Source organism: Neomonachus schauinslandi, chromosome 16 (genome assembly GCF_002201575.2).
Source record: "Neomonachus schauinslandi chromosome 16, ASM220157v2, whole genome shotgun sequence".
NCBI classification, from domain to species: Eukaryota; Metazoa; Chordata; class Mammalia; order Carnivora; family Phocidae; genus Neomonachus; species Neomonachus schauinslandi.
This window is the reverse complement of record NC_058418.1, coordinates 6,474,542-6,491,135: the sequence shown is the minus strand read 5'-3', so window position 1 is coordinate 6,491,135 and position 16,594 is coordinate 6,474,542. Positions and strand designations below refer to the sequence as shown.

The following is a 16,594-nucleotide window of genomic DNA, read 5'->3' as shown; positions in this document are numbered from 1 at the left end:
TGTGTGGGTGGATGGATGGATGTGTGGATGGATGGATGGATGGATGGATGGATGGATGGATGGATGGATGGGTGGGTGGATGGATGGATGGATGGGTGGATGGATGGATGGATGTGTGGGTGGATGGATGGATAGATGGATGGATGGATGGATGGATGGATGGAACGATGGATGGATGGATGGGTGGATGTGTGGGTGGATGGATGGATGGATGGATGGAAGGAAGGATGGATGGATATCTGCGTGAAACTTTGGATAGGTGGAGGAAAGGTTGAAAGGATGGATAGATGGAGAAAAAAAGAAGGTAAACTTTTCCAAAAGGAACTCCTTTTGCAGACACTCAACTCTCCAACTGCAGTGAAATAATTTATTACCAAAGGATGGTGGTGCCAAAAGTAGCAGGACGGGTCCCCACTGAGGGGGGTGGCTCATCCCCCACCATGAATTTCAGGGTCTTCTCTGTCTACAACCCCAGTGGCTGGCGGGAGATGATAGCTGAAAGGACGGGACAGTCGAACGGAGGAATTCACATTACCTGGAGCTTAACTGCGGGTTCCCTGATGCTAAGCAAGACTGAATCAAAGTGTTGCTTAAAGCAGGCATGCACATTCAAGGGATCTTTCTAGAAGCATATCTGTGATACTACAGCAGCCCTTGAGTCACATTTCTTGTTTTGTTTTTTCCATTTCAAACCTCGAGTCCAAAGTTCTGGAAGACAATAAAAATGGCTGTTAGTGTCCTATTCATTCAAGGAGCACCCGTGAAACCTCTACTGTGTGACAAGCACTCTCTAGAGACAGGCAATACCACCATAAACAAGAACCTTTGCTGGGCTTACGACTTAGAAGAGGGGGTAGAGACGCTACAAATTGAACACACGCTTCCCGCCGGACGGGGATGGGGCTGTGTGGAAAACCGGTAATGTGATGAGAGGGGGTGGGGAGGTGCCTCCCTGGCGCAGTCAGGGAAGGCTCAGGTCTGAGAATCAATAATGAGGAGCCAGTCATTCAAAGATGAAGGGGAAAAAGGGGGAATGGCAAGTGCAAAGGTCCTGAGGTGGGATCAAGCTTGGCCTGGTTTAGAATCTGAGGGCAGGACAGTGTGGCTGGCACAGAGTGGACTGGGGGGTGAGGGGAGGTGGGTAGGTCAGCCTCGCAGGCCAAGGCAACGAGCTGCCATAAAGCTGAGGTGGGATGATCTTCCAGTTACTCCAAGGTCACCAGGCTCTTGGAATAGCACCTCCTCATTAAGTTCCTAAATGGCACAAACCTGCTACTGAGGGGACTTACTCAGTTTTAGACCCAAAACCACCATGATCCTGGAAGGGGCTGTTAGGTTTTTTTAGTTAGCTTTTCCATGACTTTTTTTTTAAGATTTTATTTATTTGTTAGAGAGAGAGAGAGAGAGCACAAGCAGGGGGAGGGGCAGAAGGAGAGGGAGAAGCAGACTCCTCGCGGAGCAGGGAGCTCGACACAGGACTCCATCCCAGGACCCTGGGATCATTATCTGAGCCGAAGGTAGATGCTTAACTGACTAATTAGGCCGCCCAGGTGCCCCTAAATAAAATCTTTAAAAATAAAATAAAATTTCCATTGCACCGGGCGGACAGGAAGGTGCTGCAGGACCGGCCAGCACCGACATGAAGCCTGGAGTCTCGGTCGGTAAATATGGGTGGGGTCTCTGTGCGTGTGGCCATCGAGGGGCCGGCGGGATCGCAGACACAAGCCAGACAGAGGAGACCCGCCCTCATGGAGCTCACCACCAGTAGGCGACTATGCCAAGTGACTGTGCCGCGCTCTTGGCCACCCCCAGGGAGATCCTGGGAGAAGGGGGGAGCCAGAGACCTGGGGGAGATGGACCAGGGAGGCTGGCCACTGCCTGGAGGGACAGGATGAGTGGATGAGCGCCGTGGGACAGGGTGGGGGGCAGGCGGTCTCCTGGACAGCTGTCTGCTGAGCTGGAGAGAGGCAGGGGGCAAGCTGTGTGGGTGGAGAGGGCCACGCCTCCACTTTTGGAGAGTCTCTGTGGTGGTGGCCCACTGTGCATCGTGGGGCACTGAGTGGTGTCCCCAGCCTCCACCCACTCCATGCCAATAGCACCCTTTCCCCAGCCGTGACAACCAAAAGTGTCTCCAGACACCCCCTGGGGGCAACATGGCCTCCCTCCGAGAACCCCTGGCTTAGACAAACACTGAGCTCTGATTCCAGCCAGCCATGAAGACACAAATCACAACTCTGTGGACAGAGGGGGGCCCCGGGGAAGCTTCGCTTCAGAGTCCACGCAGCCTTGCTGGAATTAACTGGCGAGTGAACTTAGTTTATGTAGTTTTGACCTCCCCCAAATTTCTGCACACCCTCCCAGGGGCTAACGGGAGTGCAGACAGGTACACGGCTCGGACAGAGGGGGATCCAGTTCTCTTTCAAAACAAGAACCCCCTCCGCAGACACACACGCACACCCGAGTGAGGCCCGTGCACACAGGTGTTCAAGGCAACATTGCTTGTAGAACAAGCACCCGGGAAACCAAGCAAATGCCCAGCCGCTGGTTATGAAGAGTAGCCTTCCACCCACCAGGGAATATGGTGCCGCCATAAACAAGGTCGTGGACCTTCTGTGCTGACAGGGAAGAGCTGGGTGTGGCACCGGGCACGACGAGGGGGTGGGGAGTCAACCCAAAGGAAAGCAGAGGCTGCAGATGGACGGATGGATAGAGGGATACAGAAACAGAGGGATGAAGAAAGAGAGAAAGATGGAGAGAACGATCGCATCTTGATTCTGTTTTCCTGGCCCCGAATCCAGTCATGCCTAAAGCTTTCCCCTTGGAAGTTTCTTGCTACAAGAGCCAATCAATCCCCCTTTTCCTTAAAGCCGATTTGAGTCAGCTTCAAGCTACTTGCCATTCCCGAGGGCTGGAAGGTTCAAGAACCCTGTGGAAAAGTCCAGCATCTAACTGGGAAGTTGGCCCTGGAGTAAATGGGTCTGGGAAGTAGGGGTGGGGTTATGGGGGGGTGGGGTTCAGACTCACGAACTCCTCCTATCAGAACCCACCTATGGAACCATGTGGACGTCCACGGGGTCGTAGGCTGACACCCACAGATCCCGCAGCGGTGCTTCTAGATTGTTCCTCAGCATGGCGTAGGGCGGCTTCTCGTCATACCCGAGGCTCATCACCACCTTCATGTACTCCTGCAGGGTCTCTGTGGTCAAGACACCCCCCACCATGAGAGAGGCCTGAGAAGGGCCCCCAACCCAGAGCCTTGGGGGGCTGTGCCCAGTCTCCACCATGGTGCCCATTTGCTCAGTGCTTCCTCTGTGCCTGGAACTGCCTCAGGCACTTCGATTAAATTTTTATTTTTATTTTTTAAAATTATTATTATTTTTTTAAGATTTTATTTATTTATATGACAGAGAGAGACATAGCGAGAGAGGGAACACAAGCAGGGGGAGTGGGAGAGGGAGAAGCAGGTTTCCCGCAGAGCAGGGAGCCCAATGCAGGGCTCGATCCCAGGACGCTGGGATCATGACCTGAGCCGAAGGCAGACGCTTAACGACTGAGCCACCCAGGCGCCCCCAATTTTTTTTTTAAAACATCAAACATATGTAACAATAGAGTGGCATCACCAGCACCAGTATACCCATCACCCAGTTTCAACAACTACCATCTCACAGCCAATCTCGTTCATCAATACCCCTGTCACTTCCCCCTCTGGCATTGGGGTAAAGCAAATCCCAGCTAATGATATCATTTTCCCTATAAACAGTTAGTGTGTATTCCTGAAACAGGGGTCAGCAAGCTTTCACTGTAAAGTGCCAGAGGGTGACAGTTTGGGCTTTGTGTGTGTGTGTGTGTGGGGGGGGGGTCTGTGTGGCTAGAAGTAGCCACAGATGAACGTAAGCCGGTGGGCACGGCTGTGAGTGAGGCAAGACAGGTCTGTTTATGGACGCTGCAGGCTGATTTTAGACAAGTTTCACGTACCATGAAACGTTCTTTCGATTTTTTCCCTCGGCTACTTATTTTTTTTTTAAGATTTTATTTATTTATTTGAGAGAGCGAGAGCACACACAAGCAGAAGGAGGGGTGCTGGCGCGAGTGGGAGGGGGGGCCGAGGGAGAGGGAGAAGCAGACTCCCTGCTGAGTGCGGAGTCCCCCCCAGGGCTGGATCCCAGGACTCCGGGATCATGACCTGAGCCAAAGTCAGATGCTTAACCTCAGCTATTTCAAAACGTAAAACAAACTAACCAAACAACCCTCTCCCCACTACAAAACAGGCAGTGGCCCCAGAGATATAGTTTAAAAGGGCTACTTTAAAAGAGAGAAATAAAGGTCCTTTTGGGTTTTTTTCCCCTAAATAAATACAATACCATCATCACAGTTTAAAAAGTGCCAATTATGATACTAATAACAATAGTCAATAATAGCTTGCACCTGGGGACTGCCTATCGCAGGCTGGGCTCTCAGCCAGAAAGTACATTTCATTAGGGTTGCAGCAGAAGCCAAGGCAGCGCCCTAGTGCTCAGGGCAACTTGGGAGGTAGGGGCTATTATGGGCCCCATTTTACTCAATGGGGAGGCTGAGGCTCAGAGGGGCATTTACCCACTGAAAGTCCCCTGGCCGGTAGCGCAGAGCGGGGTGGTGGTGGGGTGCAGAACGTTCTCCTCCCCGCACACCCAGTGACCAGCTTGGCTTAGAATGGCTGAGCCTCAGGGAACTAACCCAGGGGCTCATTCCTCATGGCCCAAGAACCCAGGGCTGGAGGGGAAAGTGACTTGAGCAGAGCCATGATCTGAACCCAGGATTTCAGGTAACTAATGAGCCCTTACAGAGCTAGAAGGGACAAACTACCCATTTCTGTCTTTCCGCCTCATGTTTAGAGAGCAATGTGGAAGTTCTACAGAAGGGACACTAGGGGAAAAAAAAAAAAGTCTAAATCTCCAGTCATGGGGATTGGCTTTAAGAATGATGGTTTTGGGGCGCCTGGGTGGCTCAGTTGGTTAGGTGTCTGCTTTCAGCTCAGGGCATGATCCCGGGGTCCCGGGATCGAGTCCCGCATGGGGCTCCCTGCTCGGCGGGGAGTGTGCTTGTCCTTCTCCCTCTGTCTGCTGCTCCCCCTGCCTATGCTCTCTCTCTCTGTGTGTCCAATAAATAAATAAAATCTTAAAAAAAATGATGGTTTAGCCAAATCATGGATATTGTGTGGCTATTAAAAAAAAAAAAAAGGTTGCAGTGGATCTAGGAGCAAGAACGCAGAAAAGCCAGTGTCGATTAATGAAAACAAGATGTTGACCAAAATGTATGTAAGGCGAGCCTATTTTCATTTTTAAAAATAGTAGTTTTGCGGGGTGCTCCGTTGGTTAAGCGTCTGCCTTCGGCTCAGGTCATGATCCTGGGATCCTGGGATGGAGTCCCGCATCGGGCTCCCTGCTTGGCAGGGAGTCTGCTTCTCCCTCTCCCTCTGCTGCTCCCTCCTGCTCGTGCCCCCCACCCTCTCTCAAATAAATAAATAAGATCTTAAAAAAAATAGTTTTGTAAAAACAACGGTTCTGTAAGACAAAGCCAGGTGTGCGCGTATTTATCTGTGTTTGCTTCATACATAGTGGAAGCCCCGGCAGGAGCTTGCAGAGGTGCAGCCCCTCCCATCTCTACCCTGTGTCCCTTTGCAATGTCTGCTGCTTCTCCCATCACAGGGTGGAGCTACTTGGCCACCTCTTGAGTCTGGGACAGCCTTGTGACTTGTTTGAACATGGCAGAGTGATGCTCTGGGCCTCTTCTGCTCTGCAGCGTCCCCTCACGTCCTCTTGGACAGCTGCCCTGACAGAGCTTTGAGGAGAAGCCCGGAGCTGAGGCCTCCCAGACCTGCCAGTGACAAGCTAGCTTCAATGGCCAGACAGGAGAGAGGAGCACTGAACAAGCCCCCCCCGGTCGAGCCGCCGAATGGTGGCATCAGTGTGCATTCCCCTGCCTTGTGGGACCAGGAGAAGAATCACCTGGCAGAACCTGGCCCGTATTGCCATCCCAAAGAAATTTTCGTAGAGAAATACAATATTGTGTGTGGCTGTGTGTGTGTGTGTGTGTTGTTCTTCAGAGACACTTCTGGATTTTGAGGGGAAGATTTTGGTTTTTCTAGAAGGGGCACAGATGCACATGCAATTTGGAGAGGCAACGCCAGGATGGACCCAAGCCACCCGTCCCCAACACAGCCCCCAACTGTTCCGTCCCCCTGCAGGACATACCTGAGGGACAGGTCCAGCGACTGCACCGTCCCACGAGGGTCTCCGCGTTGTCAAGAAACCTGACAGGACAGAGGTGCATGCAAGAGGTCTTTTAGGGAAGGGAGAGAAAACTTTTAAAGCAGAATGTCTAGCAGATGTACCAGAGACTCCTGTTACTTGTGGTAGTTATGCCCTGTAGTGGGGCTGCCAACACCCAATCAGTGAATACTTTTAGGGGAAACATAGCATCAGGTTCCTGCGGGGTTATGGTTACAATGTTTTCCTTGTGACTTCAACTGATCCCTACTTAACTTTGTCTTATGTGTGTTTGTGTTTAAAGATACCTTGCTTGGGACGCCTGGGTGGCTCAGTTGGTTGGGCGACTGCCTTTGGCTCAGGTCATGATCCTGGAGTCCCGGGATCGAGTGCTGCATCGGGCTCCCTGCTCGGCGGGGAGTGTGCTTCTCACTCTGACCCTCCCCCCTCTCATGTGCACGCTCTCTCTCTCATTCTCTCTCTCTCAAATAAATAAATAAAATCTTTAAAAAAAATAAAGATACCTTGCTTAATATATTGTTGATTTATTCACATTGAACTCACAGCCAGCAGCACTGTATCTCGTGCCTGAAGGATGCCCACCTAACACACCTATTTTCTCTGTAAGGCACATCCCAGCCTGCTTACACTTTAGGAACACTAGACAGCTCTTCAGCACCATGTGTGGGACCATTTTATTTTTTTTTAATTACTTTTTAAAAGATTTTTATTTATTTATGTAACAGAGATAGAGAGCACAAGTAGGCAGAGCGGCAGACAGAGGGAGAGGGAGAAGCAGGCTCTCCGCCGAGCAGGGAGCCCGATGCAGGGCTCGATCCCAGGACCCTGGGATCATCACCTGAGCCGAAGGCAGACGCTTAACCGACTGAGCCACTCAGACGCCCTGTGGGACCATTTTAAACAGCGAAATCGCCAACCACTAATGAAAAGCACAGAAATCTGGCATTAAACGGACCACATAAAGGACCCTTACTTATAGGGTGAGATTCAAAATGAGAAGGCAGAGCATCACCTTTTTTGACCTCGGCTGGGATTGCGTGCATCAGAGAACTCAAAATTTTCTCTACTCTGCGTGTGTCTGAGAATGATCTGGAAAGCACTGTGAGTACCGAATCTGCAGTTACAAATACCTTTAGGTGAACAGGCAAATTCACAAATACGGAATTTGTGCATCATGAGGATTGACTATCTTCCTCTTTATAAATGCACACATGTATTTGTACACACACACACACACGCGCGCGCGCAAAACCTCTTGGACCACTCAAGAAAAAACAGAAATTCATCTACTTCCTTCGTTCCATCCTCACAGTCCCAGCCCACTGTGTCTTCTCTGGCCTGGACCACCAGCTTGGCTCCCCAGTATCCACACAGTGCTTGGGTGCTGTCCGTGTCTCCCCCAGCCACAGCCCAGAAGTCCCTAAGCTCCACCCTCCTGCTCCCTGACCCTCTCTGTCCCATCCCCTCTCTGTCCACTTCAGTCCTCATCCTCTCTCCCTGGACCTCAGCCTCCTCCCCAGCTTCCCGTGCATCCCCCACATGGCGCTAGAGTTTCTATGCCGAGAACTGACTCTGCCCCTTCCTGCTCACAGCCCGCAGGGGACTCCCCAGTGCCCTGGGGGAAAACCCCTAGCATGCAGTGCTACCAGTCCCTCTGGCCTTGTCTCTCTGATTTCCTCCTTTCATCTCATGCTCCGGTCACACCAAACCCTCTCAGGTCCCCTAACTAGGTCCAGCATCCACCCACGTCTCTTGGCCTTGGCACATCACATACTGTTCCCTCTGCCCTGGACAGTCTTCCCCCATCTTGGCCCCCAGCAGGTGGCTGCTCTCCCTTCTGGACACTGCTCAAGGGCTGGTCACCTAGAAGCCTCCCCATAACCCCTCCAGACAAAGAAAGAGATCCTTCCCGGGTGCCTGGGCACTGTGTGCATAGTCCCCGGATGCCCTAAGGCAATTGTCAAAGACACAGGAAGGGCCAAGCAGGTCTGACCCTCATCTCTCCCGGCAGCCTCAGGATATGTGTGGCAAATGGCTGAGTGATGGCACCAAAGAGCTGTGCCCCTCGAATGCCTTAAATTGCACGAGTAACTCTACCACTGGCTGTTGGTGTCTGTGGAACCTCCCTGCCAAACCTGCAGCCTTAAGAGTGGGGACCAAATCCCACCAGCACCTGGGCTTTCGCAGAGGGGATTTGCACACCAGAAAGCCTCGGAGAACCAAAATGTCTCTCCTGTTTCTTTTATTCATTCATTCCATCGCAAACTAGAATGTACAAAAAATGAATAAATGTTGAATGAATGGAAAAAGGCCATGCACACCAGGAGGACGCCCTAGAGAACAAGTTAGGGTTCCAGAAAATGTGCATGTAGCAACATCGCCCCCTCGTAGTCTTTTGTGTTAGTGCACTCGAGGCTGGGTGCGGTGTCTATAATGAGCTCATCACCACCATCCCCATCCCCCTGTGGAGCATCTTGATGTTTCCGACCTTCCCTCTGTGGTTGTGATTGGGATCTGGGGCTCAGGGAATGAACTGTTATCTTAAATCATCTATTTTAAAATTATTACTAGGACCTATCTTATTCACTCTGCACTAATTTGGTGAGCACAGAGCCTCTTAGGGAAGCACGTCCCACTCACTGATGATCTCTCTTGAAGTGGAAAGCGGCGAAGATGTGAAAAGGGGGATAGGGCTGTTCTTAGGAATCAGAGGAAGCAGTGGATGGAGGATTCAACCCAGTGAAGCCTCGATGGGTGATTTCACCGATGACAAGTGGTGCCCTCCGCTGATTCACATCTGGGTCTTCAGCATTTCCCAGCACAAGGACTGGCACATAAATGCCCTCGGGAAACAGGCTCTGGATGAATGAGTAGTTCATGTATGTGCTATCCTATCTGCGTAGACATCCTGCCTCCCTTGCCTGTCTGGGAAAGCCCTCTGCTCTGTACACACTGGGTCAGGCATCTCTTGGGTAAAGGCACCCAGTGGCCCAAGGCCAGGTGACCTGCCTCCACTCTGCTCCCACGATGCTCCTGGGGCTGCCTCCACCCTCACAGGCAGCACCTGCTTCCTGCCCAGGCGTCTCCTCCCAGCCTGGGAACTCCCCAAGGCCGGGGCCGCGTCTGCCTGACCTGTGGGTCCACACGGAAGCCTGGGCCGGTGAATGAAGGCTCATGCATGCTTTCCTTGTTCATTCATTCTGCAACTATTTCGTGAGCACCCACCATGTGCCAAGTGCTGTGCTGTGAGCACCACAGTGAGGGGGAGAGCTGATGCGGTCCCTGCCCGCACAGAAATTTGGCTGAAGGTGGCACTGTGGAGGGGTCTCTACCTGCTGTCCACTGTCACTTCTCCCCTTTAAGGGCACAATCCCAAGGGTCAGCAGCCCCAGGCCAGAGATGTTTCCTAGCCCCCACTGCAGCTTGGGGTGGCCATGTGACCAAGAGACGCATGTCATTCCCAGTCCTGCCCTTCCAAAGCAACAAGAGATGGGGGCGGCAAAGCTAGCCCCACAGGAGGACATACGCACGTTGAAGGGGCCAAGGCTCTGTTCCCGAGAGGGAAGTAAACATCTACCTCGTTTGAGCCACCGTGGTTTGGGATCTCCTTGTAAGAGCCGTTCAGCTTTGTCCTTAACACAACAGAAGTGCAGGAAGGAGCTGTTCACAGGCTTCCGGCACATTTAATGCTTTAGCAGTTGGGCCATACGCTCCTACTGCCACTGTTACCAGTTTTCTGACTCCTTCTCACCCGGCCTCGTTTCAAAAATGGAGAGCTACTGCAAAACTAGAAAGGAAGTGCAGAAATAAATTCTGAGAAAATAGGGCAATGGGCTCATGTTGTGGTGGGTTCTGAGGCTGGCTTCTGAGGCAGAGGTTGCTTGTGGAAGCCTGGGAGCCCAGGGCCTCTCTCTGTGTGTCTCTTCCTCCTTCTGCAGGTCAAGGGCATATCGGCGCCAAAGTGAGACATCCTCCTTGCCTCACTGCCCTTCTGGAGGCGACTCACCTGTCACCATTGCCGTGAGACCTGCCCCGGCCATTAAATCTAAAGGAGTGGTGCGTGCCCACACCCTGACAGTCCCCCTGGTGGGTACCCAGGGCTCTGGCCCGACGGTCCCAACCGGTCTGGCCTGTGACATGCTCTATGTTTCACTCATTGTCTCTTTACTGTCTGTCACCTCCACTAGGATAGGAGTTCCCAGAGGGTATTTGTCTCAGTTATTCCCGTGACCCCAGGGACTACACCATGGTGTGGTGCATAGTAAGTGCTCAATAAGTATCTGATGAGTGAAGGAAGGCTGCATCTGAGCGCCATCAATCCATCTGTGATAAGCCTCCCACATGGCTACGAGGTGAAAGAGCCTTCTCTGGAGTCGAATGGCCTGGCTGTGAGTCTAAGCACCTCTCCTTAGTGGTGTGTGACCTGGGCTGATTCCCTGAGCTCTCTGTGCCTCAGTCATAAGAGCATTTACCTCAGAATTGTTCTGAGGATGACACAGGAAGCACTGGGCACAGTGCCTGGCACAGACAAGTGTATGATAAACTCTGGCCTCGAATAGGTCATTACGAGCAGGCCAGTGTGATGGGGGCAGATCCCTTCTTCTGAGCACCACAGGCAGGAAACCTGACGCCCTCCCCTGGGGAGTGATTGAGCAGAAATCTGAAGGAGGAGGAGATTCAGGGCATGGTACCATTTGTGCCAACCAAATACACACCCAACAGCAACATCACGGATTTTTCAAGATCCAGATACATCCAAACAAACAAATCCAGGAGCAGTATTTGGAGGCAGTGAACTAGCAACTTAGCTAAAATTAGAAAATACAGCACTAAGTGAAAGAAAGCAAGAAACAGAATGAAATTTAGAGCTCAGTACTATATATGCAAATTAAATACACTCATCATAGATTGTTCAAGGTCACAGACACGTCTATACAACTCATTGAAAAGCAGGAATCAGAAGCAGTAAACTCAATGCACGTGTAATGATGTGGCTAAAGTTGAAGAACACGGTGCTGAGTGAAAAATGCCAGAAACAAATGACATTTAGAGCAGAATAGTATTTATGCAGGTCAAACACACATAGTGCCACCACCACCACGTGAGTTAAGGATACAGATACACTTAAGCAAATGTATTAGTAGAACATATGTTAAGTATGTTTGAGTGGGTGTCCATGGTTGAGAGAAGATGGTAGGGGGTTATAAAAGGGAAAAATAGAACGAGAGAGAGGCTCAGCATGAACCAGCGGCACGGCACACAGAGAACTGAGAAGCACGAGGGACTCGATGCCGTTCCCTGGTTTTCCCTCTTCCCACCAGGCACACTTTCCCTGGATAATCCCATTCTCTCCCAGGGCTTCTGCTGACAACTCCTGAGATAGCAATGAGGTCTGAGTCTCTGTTTGGACTTCATTCCTGCACTTCACACATGGATGGCCAACCACCTCCTAGATGGGCCCTCTGGATGACTCCTGGGCAACTCTCACCCCCGCCCCCGCAGCTGTACCAGATCTTGAATCCCAACCTCCCGCAGGGCTTCCCTCGTCCCAGCTGTCCACGGTCGTTGGTGCTGAAGACCAAAGTGGCCGTGTGCACTTCCCTCCCAGCCCTGCTGCTTGCTGTCCTGGGTGCTGAATGTCTCCCCGGGGCCAGCTACTCTTACGCTGTCCTTGGTACTGAATGTCTAAACCAGAGCTAGCAGGATCCGGTGGTTTTACAAGCAGAGGGCAGGGACAGGAAGTGTGGACTCGGGTGGCCAGTGTTGCCACATGCTGAAGCAGGGCCCAGGCTTCACTGCTTAGGTTGCCAACTTGTCTGTGAAGGAATGAATGAGTCATGGTGTCCTGTGCACCATGAGTATTTTCTACAGGTCAGGCTCTGTGCTGAGTGCTATGTACCTGACTCCCCTGAATCTTTCCACAGGCCCTGAGGTAGGTGCTAATAAGATCTCATCCCAGAGAGAACACCGAGGCTTGTGGAGGTTATTAGGCTGCCCACCCAACACACTGCAGTGGTGGGGTCAGAGTCTGACCCCAGGAAGCGTGACTCCAGAGCCCACACTTGTCTGCTGGAATGGATGCTACAGGACACATCCAAGTACTGCAGAGGCCTTGGCTCTGCTGGACGCCGCCTCCCCCTCCTTTTTGTTCCCTGCTGGGTTCTGAGCTTCTGCCCCACCTTCGGGGGTGCCGGGCCAGTGCTGGGTTCTGCTGACCCCCAGACTCACTTCTGTTTCAGCTTCATGATACCCTCGATGTTGGGAAGGCAGTGTGTCCATGGCAGGATCCCGTAGAGCCACTTCAGCAAACAGTAGCCCAGGGTCTGGAGGTCACTGCGGCGGGAAGGCCCTGGGGAGGGAGGGCAAGAGGTGGCAGCTCAGTCCGAATGCTCCATGCACTGACACCTCTGCTCCTTTTCTGACTCAATGCACTCAACCATCCACACACACAGGCTCGTCTGTTCATTCACTTTTCATTCACCTGCTCTTGTGCTCTCATGAGTCTATCAATTACTCTCGTTCACTCTCTCAGCTGTCCCTACATCCCTGCTTTCACTAGCTTACTCCCTTGTCTACTTGTCTTTCATGCACTCATTCATTCAGTGGGTCCTCAGAGCTCTGTGCACCATGCCCCATTCCACATTCTTAAATCCCAGGCAAGAGTTTGGTTGGCTCCTAACCCTTGACAGTCTAATGGAGACAAAGTATGGTGTGGGATTACCTGAGCTACAGAGGAGGCATGAGGGAGCCCAGAAGGATGGACACTGAACGCAGCCTCAACAGAGGAGGGTAACGGAGACTGTAGGATTTTTTTTATGCTTCCTAAACGGCATGATTTAGACAACCATTTGTGTAAGCATGTAACAAGCACCAAGAGTTGATTGTGCCAGACCTTCTGCTCCTCGATGCTGGAGGCACAGGCACCACCCCTTTCCTGGGGGAGCTCAGTCTGGTGGGAGGACACAGGTAGACACGTGGATGGCCATGACATCAAGGGATTTGGGAAAGAGGCGCAGCCTCAAGGAATCTTCTCCTTAAAGTACTCTCTTCATACCTACTCTGTACACTTTCCTTGGATAATCTCATTCCTCTCCCAGGGCTTCAGCTGACAACAACTGAGATACTGCTGATATGTGAGTCTCCATCCAGACTTTCTCCTGTGCTCCAGGCATGGACAGCTAGATGCCTCCTTGACAGCCTCTCCTGAATGACTCTTGGGCAACTCTCATGGGTTCCAAGTCTAAACCAGATCTTGAATCTGACCCCGGGACCAGTGGAACCTCCTTATGTCCAGCTGCTTGCTGTCCTTGGTGCTGAATGGCCGCCCTACAACTCCCTAATGCAGGCTGTCCATGGTTCTGAATCCCTATTCTACCTCGCTTAGCCTGATTCCTGTGTCTGGCTACCTGCTGTCTGTGGTTACAAAAACCTAGAGCTGCCCTTGTATGAGAAGCATGTCTCCATGGTCCTGAATCCCTTCTCTGGACTCTTACCACATCCCTTGTGCAGGTCAAGGCTAATGAACTCAAGATCCCCCTCATGTGGGCTCCTGCTGCCTTCCACATAGGCCACGTGTTTGCCGCCGGGGGCATAGCGGAAGGCGAAGCTGTAGCCTGCCAGCGTCACCTGTGTGGACATGGGGAGAAGCCATATAGTTTGGAGGTTAGGAGCTTGGACTCCAGAGTCAGAGAGTTCAATCATGGGTGCTATCTGAAACAACTGAACGCCAAACAGTACAAAAGGGTGTGAAGTGAAAAGAACCAAACCAACCACCTCCAGCCCCCAACCCACCACTCAGAAGTAACCACTAATAATCATTTCTTATACCATGTTTCAATTAACTTTCTTTGAATAACTGGTAAACACACATGGATGTAGAGTGGGCTCTAGTTTTCTTCATTAAAGATTTTTATTTATTTATTTGACAGACAGAGACACAGCGAGAGAGGGAACACAAGCAGGGGGAGTGAGAGAGAGAGAAGCAGGTCTCCCGCGGATGTGGGGCTCAATCCCAGGACCCTGGGATCATGACCTGAGCCAAAGGCAGATGCTTAATGACTGAGCCACCCAGGCGCCCCTCTAGTTTTCCACAAAGGGAGGTGAGGCTCAAACTCAAAACCCCAAGATCAAGAGTTGCACGCTCTTTTGACTGAGCCAGCCAGGGGCCCCTGAACTTTTTTTTTTTTTTTAAAGATTATATTTATTTTGACAGAGAGAGACACAGCAAGAGAGGGAACACAAGCAGGGGGAGTGGGAGAGGGATAAGCAGGCTTCCCGTGGAGCAGGGAGCCCAATGTGGGGCTCGATCCCAGGACACTGGGATCATGACCTAAGCTGAAGGCAGACGCTTAACGACTGAGCCACCCAGGCGCCCCAACCCCTGAACTTTAATAGTAGTTCCAGGCATTAACATTTGGAGCCAGACAGATCTGGTTCAGCCATGTCTGAAGCCAATGAGGTTCTGCATTTTCCCACTCAATGGGCCAATAATTTGCAATACCCCCTTAAACGTGTTTTTTAAAGCCATGTTAAATTGGGCTTCTGTCATTTGCAACTAATAAAGTAATTAGAATTTACTTTAAAACATTATTTAAGGGGCACCTGGGTGGCTCAGTCAGTTAAGCGTCTGCCTTCGGCTCAGGTCATGATCCCAGAGTCCTGGGATCTAGCCCCACATCAGGCTCCCTGCTCAGTGGGGAGTCTGCTTCTCCTACTCCCTCTGCCCCTCACCTGGCTCGTGCTCTCTCTCTCAAATAAATAAAATCTTTATGTATGTATGTATGTATTTATTTATTTTAAAAGATTTTATTTATTCATTTGAGACACAGAGATACAGACAGAGAGAGAGAGCATGAGCAGGGGGAGAGGCAGGGGGAGAGGGAGAAGCAGGCTCTCCACTGAGCCAGGAGCCCAACGTGGGGCTTGATCCCAGGACCCTGGGACCATGACCTGAGCCGAAGGCTGACGCTTAACCATCTGAGCCACCCAGGCGCCCTCAAATAAATAAAATCTTTAAAAAAAAAAGTTATTTAATCAGTACTCTACCAGGAGTGTGTATACTTAAGGTTTTCCCACTTGACTATTATAATCAGTGCTGTCAGAAACATTTTGTACATGTATCTTTACACAGTCCTGTGAATATATGGATAGGACACATTCCTAAAAGAGGAACTGGCAGATGAAAAAAAATATGCATTTAAAATTTTGACTGCTATATCCAAATGACCTTCCAGAAAGGTTGGCCAGTTCACACTTCCAACAGCATATAAAAAATTTCGTTTCCTTACATCCTTATCAGCAATAGATACCATTCTTTTTTGTCCACCCCTAAAATAGGAAGTTTTAATTTTTTGTTTCTATGATTACCGACATTATTCAGGGAGGCTGAGCATCTTTTCACATATTTAACCTGTGGATTTCTTTTTCTATGAACTGCTTTTCCTAACCTTTGTCCATTTTTCTACTAAGTTGTTTATCTCTTCTTATTTATTCCAAGGAGCCTTTTACATATGATGGATAGCAATCCTTTGTCTGCGGTAAGCATTGTGAGATACATGGAGGTTTTGAGGCAGATGAGATCCTGGGCCCAGAGAGTCCCTAGGGTGGAGGGGACTTGGCTATTACCTGGCTCAGGTCCCTTGGATTCACAAAGATGTTCTCAGCTGTCACATTTCCATGGACGTACTCATTCTCATGGAGGAACTCCAGGGCATCCAGCTGGGGGAAGAAAGCAAGCATTTCCATGATGACAAACAGAAAGAGGCTCTGAGGCAAAGCCCAGTGAAGGAACCTCCAAGTTAGGCCTGGGGTCAGGAGGTACTACTTGTGACTGGAGGGGAGAAGGGTGTTTAAACCTTACTAATTCTGAGTGAAGCATTAGGAAGCCCACTCTTGATGACATAGCTAAGCATGTCTTCTAATTAGACTTCTGAAAAATCAGCATTAAAGGTAATACTGGTTTTCCATCTATCTCTTTTACCTATTTCTCACTTGACTGCAAACTCAGGAGGGGAAGATGTCGGTTACTTATTGCCACACTGTACCCCCCAAACCCAAAAAGCAAAACCCAACACCCACATATACTAAAGACTTCTCATTTCTCCCAAAGAGCAGAAATAATGTTTAGTTAAGCAATTTGTATTTCTTAGCCCTAGCTCTGACTTCTCCACTGAGCTCCAGACTCATACACTGAACTGCCTGGGTTTAGTTATATCCTGAATATATCCCCAGGCCCACCTTGACCCCAAAGCTTACCTATCCACTAGGTTCTACTTGTTCTATAAACTCTCTGTCCCCACAGCCCATCTCCTCAGGACCATCCTCTCATG

At 50.7% G+C, this 16,594-nt stretch overlaps 1 protein-coding gene across 4 annotated transcripts in view; it reads right to left on the bottom strand.

Annotated features, from left to right (window-relative positions):
• Nucleotides 1–353: 353 nt before the first annotated feature.
• The window catches only part of VRK3 (VRK serine/threonine kinase 3), a 34,014-nt gene continuing 17,773 nt past the window's right edge, over nucleotides 354–16,594 (bottom strand). For 3 of the 4 annotated variants that reach the window (XM_044922090.1, XM_044922091.1, XM_044922092.1), the window contains 6 exons: nucleotides 15,891–15,983; nucleotides 13,760–13,892; nucleotides 12,495–12,615; nucleotides 6,231–6,289; nucleotides 3,048–3,196; nucleotides 362–708 (listed from right to left, as the gene is read on the bottom strand). In XM_044922090.1, coding sequence (XP_044778025.1) covers nucleotides 3,048–3,196; nucleotides 6,231–6,289; nucleotides 12,495–12,615; nucleotides 13,760–13,892; nucleotides 15,891–15,983 — 555 coding nt within the window. In that variant the 3' untranslated portion in view covers nucleotides 362–708. Of the gene's footprint in view, nucleotides 709–3,047; nucleotides 3,197–6,230; nucleotides 6,290–12,494; nucleotides 12,616–13,759; nucleotides 13,893–15,890; nucleotides 15,984–16,594 lie in introns of all 4 variants that reach the window. The other variant, XM_044922089.1, reaches the window with a different exon arrangement.